This window comes from Desmodus rotundus, chromosome 6 (assembly GCF_022682495.2).
Source record: "Desmodus rotundus isolate HL8 chromosome 6, HLdesRot8A.1, whole genome shotgun sequence".
In the NCBI taxonomy this organism is placed as follows: domain Eukaryota; kingdom Metazoa; phylum Chordata; class Mammalia; order Chiroptera; family Phyllostomidae; genus Desmodus; species Desmodus rotundus.
The window spans coordinates 89,799,835-89,809,995 of record NC_071392.1 but is presented as its reverse complement, the minus strand read 5'-3'; the positions used below and the strand labels follow the sequence as shown (position 1 = coordinate 89,809,995).

General features: G+C 49.6%; 1 protein-coding gene across 2 annotated transcripts; it reads right to left on the bottom strand.

Annotated features, from left to right (window-relative positions):
- Positions 1-2,772: 2,772 nt before the first annotated feature.
- Positions 2,773-8,838, bottom strand: GIMAP5 (GTPase, IMAP family member 5). Of its 2 annotated transcripts, none has more exons than XM_053926830.1 (3): positions 8,658-8,838; positions 4,902-4,947; positions 2,773-3,807 (listed from the first exon to the last, which is right to left on the bottom strand). In XM_053926830.1, exons 2-3 carry the CDS (start codon positions 4,909-4,911, stop codon positions 2,933-2,935), a joined length of 885 nt encoding a protein of 294 aa, XP_053782805.1. In that variant the 5' UTR covers positions 4,912-4,947; positions 8,658-8,838; the 3' UTR covers positions 2,773-2,932. The 2 variants fall into 2 exon arrangements, with proteins under 2 accessions (XP_053782805.1, XP_053782804.1); XM_053926829.2 differs by having other exon boundaries at positions 4,902-4,950; positions 8,658-8,837.
- Between the last annotated feature and the right edge of the window lie 1,323 nt (positions 8,839-10,161).

Here is a 10,161-nt window from a genome sequence, read left to right as displayed (position 1 = left end):
TCCTGTAATTGACAAGTTGTACAGTGTGACAGCTCCCCCTTCTGGCCTTGCAACTACCTTCTCCCTAGGTTTCCCTTCATTAATTTTCACAATGATTTATGAAGTTGAGTATCTTTTCACATATGTATTGGCTATTTATTGTTCATCTTCAAATACATGTTGCATATTTTTTGATTTTTGTGAGCTCTTTTTATAACATAGATTTTAAAATTTCATCTCTTTTCAAGTCTATTTTTTATATTTAACTTTATGATGCCTTTGTCATAGTAAAACATTTAAACCTATCTCTTTTGATAACTTATGGCTTCATGTCTTGGTTAAGAAAGTATACCCAAATCTAAGATTGTACATATATTTCCTATATTTTCTTTTGAGATTTGTTTTATTTATTTATTTTAATTACTTACTTAATTTACTTTTAGAGAGGGGGAAGGGAGGGAGAAAGAGGGAAACATCAATGTGTGGTTGCCTCTTGCGTGCCCCTTACTGGGGGGACCTGGCCCACAACCCAGGCATGTGCCCTGACTGGGAATTGAACCTGCGACCCTTTGGTTTGCAGGCCAGCACTCAGTCCACTGAGCCACACCAGCCAGGCTTCCCAGGACTTTCTTGGGCCCAATTTATGCCTCGTCCCCTTCCTCATAGGGAGAATGAGGTCACCCATCGTCTACTGGAGGAAGGAACGCTATGTCCCTGAGGATGTCAGAGCTGGCACATACCCATCCAAAGTCCTCACCCTCCTGTCCTCAGCCTGCCCTTCCTCTGACCGCACAGGGCAGTGAAGAGAGCCACATGTTGCAGGGTGGCCCAGCGTAGAAACCTGGTTCCCTCCCCAGTATTGCCATCAGCAACCATGTTTTGTTGACTTAACTGCCCCCCCCAGCCCCGCCCCAGCCAGTGTTTATGTCCCCATTCACTTTGCTAGGGCGCAGACCCTGATCCCAAGATGGAATTCTTTCCTTCTAAACGTTCTCCCCTCCCCCAGGTTTACACGTTTACAGTTCAGTCACAGCATCATTGCAGCCTGAGCTTCCCGAAAACTGCTCACCTGCTCAAAGCCTCCAGGAACTTCCTGCCCTCCAGTCCTGAGGGTGATGCACAGGCCCTGACCCACTGCCCTCCTCTCAGCACCCCTCCCCGTGTGTGATTCTCATTCCTGCCCTTGACAGTGGCCTCCCTCCGCCTGGAGTGAGCACCAGAGAGGCCGGTGGGTTCTGAGCAGTTCCAGTGCCGCCCATGGGCGGGAGTCTCTGCTGAGCCCATGTGCCATCCTTTTGGCCAAGGACACCTGACCTACAAAACTTTCCTCGCACACCACGTTTTCCTGAGCCTTCATCTGTCTACCACACAGCCGTCTTGGGGAGCAGGGGCCTTGCGTTCTTTCTCTTACATATGTGGTGCGGAGCTCAGAATTGGACGCTCCGTAGTATTTGTGTAATAAATTCTGTACAGCTGAGCTGAAGGAAGTCTGGGAGGGGAGAGACCTAGTCAGGTTGGACAGTTTGGGAGCCCTGCATTGAGGAGGTGGTCCTTGGTCCGAGAACTCAGAGGCCTTAGGGTGGCCAGGGTTTGAGGAGCTGGTACGTCACCCTCCTCGTGGTGTTGGAATCAGTCATGTGCTAACATCTGGGCGAAACCTCTGCCGCCAATAGAGGTTTCGAGAATGTTACCTGGGTGGCCCAAGTGAGATCCTAGGACTTACCCCAGGTTTAATCATTTACCCACTTGGTCACAGGCTGCCTGGGACAGCTGTAGGTCTCCTTGTCCCAGCTATGGAGGGTACGAGTAAGTAGAGAAGGAGGTGGGGCAGCTACCAAAAGGAGGAGTGGGTGGGGGAGGGGCCACGAGGGGACTTCATCTGACTTCCCATTTTCAGTGACTTTGGGACTTCAGCTCAGACCTCACCCCGGCATCTACCCTCTTCCCTTTGCTACCATGAAAATGGGGAACATCACTCCTTCCCCAAGGTCCCAGATATCACACACGATGGGCCCACTTCGGGGCCAGAGGTTGCCTTACAACACAGCTCCAGCAACTGTGGGGAAGTCGCAGCTGGGACCGCACCCAGGACCACACCCGGACTGCTGCCGTGTTTGCAGCCTGTGAGCTAAGAAGGAAGGGCTTCTACGTTTTTGAAAGGTTGAAGAAGTCAAAAGAAGAATAATGTTTCATTGCCATCTATGAAAGTGACGTGAAATTCAGATTTCAGTGTTCAGAAAGTTTGATGGGAACGCAGCCTCACACGTTCCTCACGTCCTGTCCGCGCACCTTTTCCTCTACAAGTGACTGAGATCCTGAGGTTCGCTTGGCCTGAAGTAGCCACTGTCTGGCCCTGTTCTGCGAAATTCCCGCTTCTTCTCTTCCCAGCCACTGACTCTGCTTTCCCCCAGGCAGTACCCCATCCCACCTGTGACCGATTTTCTCTTCCTTGAGTGCCCAGGTCCCTTCCTTCCTTCCCTCCCTTCATCCCCTTCATGCCTCCAGAATTCCCCCCAGAACACCCGCATCACCCTCTCTTGGGCGGGGCTGGTGATGGGTGTCGTCCCTTAGCGCCTGCGATGAAACCAGAGTATGTTTCTGAATAAAAGAAGGAATTCCACTACCAGCTTCTTATGTAACCTGTTTCTTCACTCAACGTGTAATATCACTGTCCACGCCCCTTCCTTCCTGCAATCCCTGCCGCCCAAAGATTTCAGAAAGGCATCTCATTAATCATTTACCTCCATGATTCTTAACAAAACAAAACAACAACAACAACAAAAGAGATGTTTTTTCCTTTGGGTTTTATTTATCTATAAGCACTCGGACACGTCTGATACAAGGAAGAGAAATTGAACCTGAAACTAAGTAAAAAGCACATAAAGCATCTTACAAACATAGAAATGGTGAGCCTGGAAACAAAAAGCCAATTGTAGAAATCAGGTGGAAATGCTTAGTGCGCCCGAGTAATACCCCAGTTAATTAAAATGGCGAGATAAATCAAAATGCATATCGCGATAAAAGCAGATAACCCAACGTGCGCCCAGATCCACGCTTTGACTTTGCGGAGCGCCTTGGACACCCCGTGACTCTCCATCTCCTTCAGTTCTCGCTTTTGCTTTTCAACCTGTGCTTGCACCTGGGCCAGGTAGCGCCCAGGGGTGCCGCCCCCGTCTGTCTTGTGCACCTGTGCGTGGAAGAAGAGGTCGTTGCTGTAGAAGGCGCCGTCGAGCTCCCTCTCCAGGCTCTCAACCATAGCCATCAGCTCTGCCAGCTGCTTCCCCTGCTCCTCCCCGGTGGCCCGGTTGTTGAAGCCACAGTACCTGCCCCCGCACTCGTGGACTAGGCTCCACAGGCTGAGGTTGTCCGTGTTGGCTACGTACTCATTCAAGGACTCATCCCCTAAGTCCTCCTTATGGGTGAAGAGGACCACCACATGTCGCATGGAGCCTGCCCCGAAGACCTCCTTCACCCTCCTCACTGCCACCATGTCCTGGGCAGTGAAGCGGCCCAGCTGCATCACCAGCAGCAGCACGTGGGGCCCTGGGGCCGAGAGCAGGTAGCAGTCCCCGATGTCCTTGTACATCTCTTGGTCCTGGGCTTTTGCCTCAAAGATGGAGGGCGTGTCAACCACCAGGATGTTCCTCCCGTTCCACGTGACTGTGCCCTCCTGGCACGTCCTGGTCACTGCGTGGGCTGACATCCTGGACTCAAACTTGGGCTGGCAGAGGATGCTGTTCCCAGTGGCACTTTTTCCGCAGCCAGATCTGCCCACCAGGATGAGCCTCAGGAAAGATGATGATTCCAACTGGTTATCTTTTACTTGGCCTGAAAAAAAAATGCGTCTTGCTAATAAGCTAGTGATGCTTCAGATGTTTCGGTCACGGACCCTCACGGTATCTCATAAAAACCACAGACCTTCGTTCCAGGAAAACAGTCCTATCTAAATACATACAAAGGTATGTCAATGACTTCAGGAGGTGCTTGGTCATAGGAAGTCCACCTAGGAAGCTCGCGTGGCAGCCATATCCAAGAGTATGAACGGCTACACTGAGCAGGATGCTCCAAGCCTTCATCAAGACCAAGGAAAATAATTTTTCTGAAGGACAAGTGGTCCCTATGTTTTTTTCAGGATGGTACCCAGGCCAGTTTCATAGTAAATAAATGTGAGATTGGAGGGAGGCGGAGGATAAGTCACAAAGGGGGAAATATTACCAACTGTGTTCCACCCACAAACTCCTCATTATATCCATGTAGAGGGCTCAACACGTTCACCTAGACCTTGGGAAGAACGGAAGTGTCAGATGTGACCTTCCACCAAGGACCAGCCGAGGGTCCCAAGTCTCTGCTCTTTGGGTGGGGAGTTGGATGCTTGAAATTGAGACAACAGAAATGTCAGGGGTAAAGTCTGGGAGATGAGCTGGGATGGGTGGCTGAAGAGGAGTGGGATGTAAGACCAGTAGAAGTACATGCATTGGAGAAATCATCTGCTTGGCTGAGTGAACTACAGGAAGTTAACACAAGTGGTGTTGGAAAGGGAACAAGGAGCCAGGAGCTAAAACCTTCAAGGGACCAAGGAGGGTGAGAACACAAGGAGTTCTAGAGTTCTCGTGAGCCCAAATGAATGCCACGTTCATTGTAGGCTCCTAGAATCTATGATTTTTCTTCTACTGTGGGAAGATTCTTCCTTTCCCAAAGTGTTCTGGGATGTTTCATAGCAAACCCGATGACTAAGTCTCTCTAGGGAACTTTTCCACATTTCCCACACAGCACAGCATCGTACTGTGGGGGCCGGTGGGGGGTGTGATGGTGGGGGAGGTAAAGAACAAATGAGCGCCATCTTTTTCTTCTGCAGTTTAAAACACAGGGCTCTGTCAGTGTCTGAGGGACCAGAGCCTCTTAGAACTCAGAGGCTTTCTTACCGTCAGCCATAGTTCCGTGTCTGCTCTTAGGATGTCCTTCCGTTCTCTTCTGGAATAAAAACAGAAAAAGAATAAAAAGCAAGTGTCCACACAGGAGTTGGTAAGGCCTGAGGACACTTCCAGGTCAGACCCCTAAGACAAATTCTCCATGGAGGAGCCATTTCTACCGCTAATTTCCTAATTCACATTGTATTTGAAAACGTCTATAAATAACTTCCAGCAAACCAGGAGATGGGACACCATGCACGGCTGCTTTGTTTTCTCAGCTCACAGGAAAGCAGAAAATGTGTTAAAACATGCCACTTGCTTATGCCCATCTAACTGGAAAAGGACGTCATCCAATGACACTTGCTCTAGCAGGTTTGTCGTCAGCCCCCTGAGCAGTCGGTGGAGAGGAGGAGGTGCCATGGCCAAAGAGAAAGAGTCAACATTCAGGACAAATTCCAGAGAGACTCGCCCTGACCGGTGTGGCTCGGTTGGGCGTCATACTGCAAAGCAAAAGGTTGCCAGTTCTATCCCCCGTCAGGGCGCATGCCTGGGTTGCGGGTTCAGCCCCCCAGTGTGAGAGGCAGCCGATCAGTACGCCTCTCTCACACTGATGTTTCCATCTCCTTCTCCCTCCCTTCCCCTCTCTCTAAAAATAAATAAATAAATGAAATCTTTATTAATCCTTTTAAATTCAGGAGAGGTTCACTTCTTGCTCAGTGTTTAATCAACTGTTTCTCCTGGCCGGCTCCGAGGCCCGTGTCCCCTATTGTCACCATTTTGTAATCCAGGAGATATAAACAGAAATTGGCACAACTGCTGGCATCAATTGGCACACGTTTCATCCCAGTGAGGTATAATATTGCATTCCTCATCTTGGCGTTAGAAAGGCCAGTATGCGATGTCCAGCTCTACCTAAGATGAGACTGTATTTATTTATTGTTTTAATATTATGCAGTTATGAAGCACAGTTTTTAAATGAAGAAACACACCGAGTTATAAAACAAAAGCCTAGCATGAAAAGTGAACAAACATAAGGATTTTGGCATATTTCCTGCAGCCCTTCTGTTTGATGCAAAGTTAAAGCATTACGTGGTCTGCGGTTTTGATGTATCGTTCTTAGGTGTGTACATCCACTTCCACGTACACACGCATCTATGGGTAAAATCTAGTACTGTTTTGCATTTTAAACTTTTACATAAAGATATCATTTGTGTAACATTTAATCCGATTATTTATTAACACAACTTGAAGCTGTTTCAAAATATACACTTGCTGCAAAAGAATTCCCATATCCTGTATATCTCTGGGCGTGTGCACGGCAGTTTATCTCCGATGGTCGGCTCCCGGCCGATTAGGTGTTGCCATGTGACCCCGAGAGCGCTGTGCTAATTCTCACCGATTCCGGCCATGTGTGAGAACGCCCCAAATCTTCACTTGCTCTTGTTGATATTCAACTTGTAATTTTTAAATCACTCTTATGAGCACGAATAAGGATGACTTCCAGTTGGATTTCACTGATTACCACTGAATTCAAGAGTGGTTTTCATAGCTTGTTTGCTATTCAGGTTGCTTCTGTTAATACAGAAGTAACATTTGCATGTTTTTCCACTCACTTAGTGGGGTTTTTGGCTCGTCTTAGGAAAACCATCCATTTTCACATTATCGGAATATACTACAACAGCTTCCTTCCTTCCTTCTTTTCCTCCTTTCCTTTTTCCTTCCCTCCCCTTCCCACCCGCCCTCCCTTCCTTTCCTGAAGCCCACAGAAGAGCATTGCCTCCCCCCCCCCCACGCCGTCCCCCTTACACGGTCCTTGTCCCTGGGAGATTATACTCTGGCTCTTGCTAAACCTGCGTGAATTCTCTCACCACCTTACATAACCTTTTGTGACATTTGGAAACCTCAGAAAACATGCTGGAATCAATCTAACGATGTGGTTAAGACGGTGACGACAGTGGTGACAGTGGTGACGGTGAACCTCATTGTCGTGTACTAATTTCTGTGCAGCCATTTATAACTTTCTAAGTTCTTTCATGTCCGTTATCTTAATGGTTCTCCTAAATTAAGATACGTTTTAAAATTTTAATTAAAATGTTAGGAAACTGAGCAACAAATGGCCCACCCAACGTCACACAATTGCCAAGGAGCTAAGACCGAAAAGCGGCTCCTTTGGCCCTCACATTCTCCTGGATTCCACGGGAGGAAAAAAGTTTATTTCAAGTAAGTCCACAGCCTCTTAGACCCCCACATACGCCATAGCCATCCCTGACATAGTGACCCTGACAGGCTGGAAGCCTGCCCTGAAACCAACGGCCAATTGTATTGCAGTATCTGGAGTGTATGTTTTTCCAAGAAGAGACGATTCAAAGAGAAAACTGCAGGGGGCAGGAGATGCTCTGAATTGAAGCGGTTCCGCGTGAAACAAACAATCTGGCGTTTTTCTGACCTGACTGTCAATGAGACCCAAGTGGAGCAAGGTGCCTGTCACAGAAAGCAGTCCAACTCAGCTTACGTTTGCGGGGGCGCAGCGTAGTGTTCTCCCTGGCCACCTTCCGAATGCGCCAGGTGGCAGGGCGGGGCGTGGGCCCCACACAGGAATGGGCTTTCAGGCAGATATTAACCAATAACCGAGTGTCCAGGGAGAATCAGAAACGATATTGATGGAGATGCTAAAATGAGTCACAAAGTATTAACAGTACTGAATAAAGCCTCGGAGAAGGTCCTAAGGGACGCGTGACATGTCCACGCTCGGGCAGCCCAAAGTGGGAGGATAGAGAATGGAGGCAGACTCTTTCTCTAAAAGGAAAATTCTACTAATCTTTTCCAAAATGGGGCGGGTGCCACAGGACAGCGGCAGGCAGCGGCCAGCAGAGATTACACAGTGTTGACGGGGAGAGAGGAGGGTCTAGTTCAGGCAGGCGGTCGAAGGGAATGAACGAAATGTACCTTCCGATTTTAAAATCACATGAGCCTGACTTTATCCTGATGATACCTTATTTCAATCACACCGGGAGAAAGCAGGCAGTCCCATGCTGTTTTAGGGACGTCAAACTGCTTCTTGGCTGCTTTGTTCATTAAGTGTCTCCGCCACTCATCTGTCACAGTCCCTATGTTTCCAGGTATTCGAGTCCCTTGGCTTGTAGTTTAGCTCTTGTGATTTCTGGATACCTCTCTCACAAACGGCTCAGCCTACCAAGGGATGGCTCCCCCTGCCTTGAGCATAATAAATCTGTTTGCCAGACAGCTGCGTCCTACGTTATGTGGGAGGAAAGGTGTGGGGTGTTTGGGAGAAAATGCGGGGGTTTCATAAGGTCAAGGTCATGAGACAACCTGTACTCAGGGTTCTCTGTGGAAAACATAGCTTACAGGGGGTGGGCTTAAGAAGTTAAGAGGGTAAACTGAGAATCATGCCCCCACCTAGCCAGGGCATCTGGGGAGGTTCCGTTTTCCCATCTGTCAAGCGGGGTGAGAATATTCCTCCAGCTTTATGAAACCCTGCGAGTCCCCATGAAGACCCAGTGGGCTAGGCTGCAGACAATTAGGCAGACAGCTGCGGAGTGTGATGGGCTGTGGGCGCAGGGCGAGTGGTTCCCACACCTGTTTACCCCACTATCAACCCACTGTGGCCCATAACGGCCACTCCCGTCGTTTCCTTTCACCGACAGGTGAGCCCAGAAGTAGGGTAACCTGGGTGAGATCAGTGGCTGTGCCTAGGCTGCGGGCTCTCAGACCCTCAAGGCTCTGGGACCTTCCCCGGAGTGCCCTTACCTGGCAAGGTCCTGCGGGCGCCGGTGCTGGGCCGCCGCGGGAACGTGTGTGCGCGGTGGGCGCACAGGAAGCCCGTGGATGCAATTAAAGAGACTCTGCCCGGAGGCCGGCCGAAAGTTCCAGAGCGAGGCTACAAGGAACTAAGAAGAAAGGGGAGTGCCGAGCCCGCCCCGCTTCAGACAGGAAGAGGTCCCGGGGAGGGCAGCGAAACTGCTGCAAAGAGAACGCAGAGGCCAGCGAGGGCGCTGTGCGCTGTGCCGTCCGCTTTACGGGACTCTTCCTGTTACAGCGTGCAGGCTGCGAGGCTCCCTCCCGTTGCTTTTTTATAACCTTTCAAGATAAGCAGTATTTGGAGGAAGAGGCTCTGCAGGCAGTGACACGGGCCCCTACCCCGGCCGCTAGGTTCAGAAACAGACCTTGTGACACAGAAAAGCCCTTTAGGGGCACTGGCCACCCTCTGCAGGAGCACCTGCCCAGCCCTACACGCCAGGGCCCTTCTCAAGGCCCTGTTTCTGGAATGTTCCCTCTAGGGAAAGAGAGGTCCACCGAGGGCCTGGAAGACCAACTCCAAGGGCATGACTTGGATGGGCTCCGCACTGCGGGTGCTGGCTGCCCCTTACCAACCCTTTGAGACTTCGGGGGACTGGCGCGCTCTGTGCAGGTTTATTCTGTGGCAGGCAGAGCAGGGCTGTAGTTTCGCTATTTGTCAACCGATCACACATTTAAGGCTGGAGCGGTGAACATAGGAGAATTAGGTTGCAGAGCGAGACGGAGCATACGATAGGGGATAAGGCTCCCACAATCTCTCGTGAATTCTAATAGTTTTCTTTGGTTTACTTGCAGGTCTAGTAAGCTCTACTTATAAGTGCTGGTGCTCTTTTATACTGATTATTAAACAGATTGATTTATAGCATCAAGCCACCCCATTTACATAAGTGAGGTTAGAGGATCTAACCTTGAACCTAGTGGGTAAAAGTCCTTTAAGCCACAGCCTAAAAGAACACTTTCCTGGATGGAAAGGTGGATTGCAACTGTTTTATAAGAAGAAACCGGTGCTGGAAAATTTGGAACTAGGAAACTAGGATGGAGAGATGGTATGGGAAGGCCAAGGTCACCGTGCATTTCCCGAACGTCTGATGATCCCTGGCATTTCACGTGCCAGGCACTGTATTGTGTCATGGGGACAAGGGTGAAAAGGTCAGAATCAAAGTGTCTGAAAAAGGAAATCACTAAAGAAATGCTGTCGATAACCTGCGGACACACAGCAGTGGGGGGATGGCTGCAGGGCAGGCAGGATGCGGGTGGGCCAAGGTGGGGGACCGAGGGGACAGCTGGAAGAGTGTTAGCAGAAAAATGAGAGAGAGAGAGAGAGAGAGAGAGAGAAGGAGAGAAATGCTATGGACCACGAGGAAAAACTGTCAAACCTCTCTAATAATATGATTCAAATTATTGACAGCACATTCTGAGAATCAGATTGGGGATGTCACATGACATCTAGTCCCTC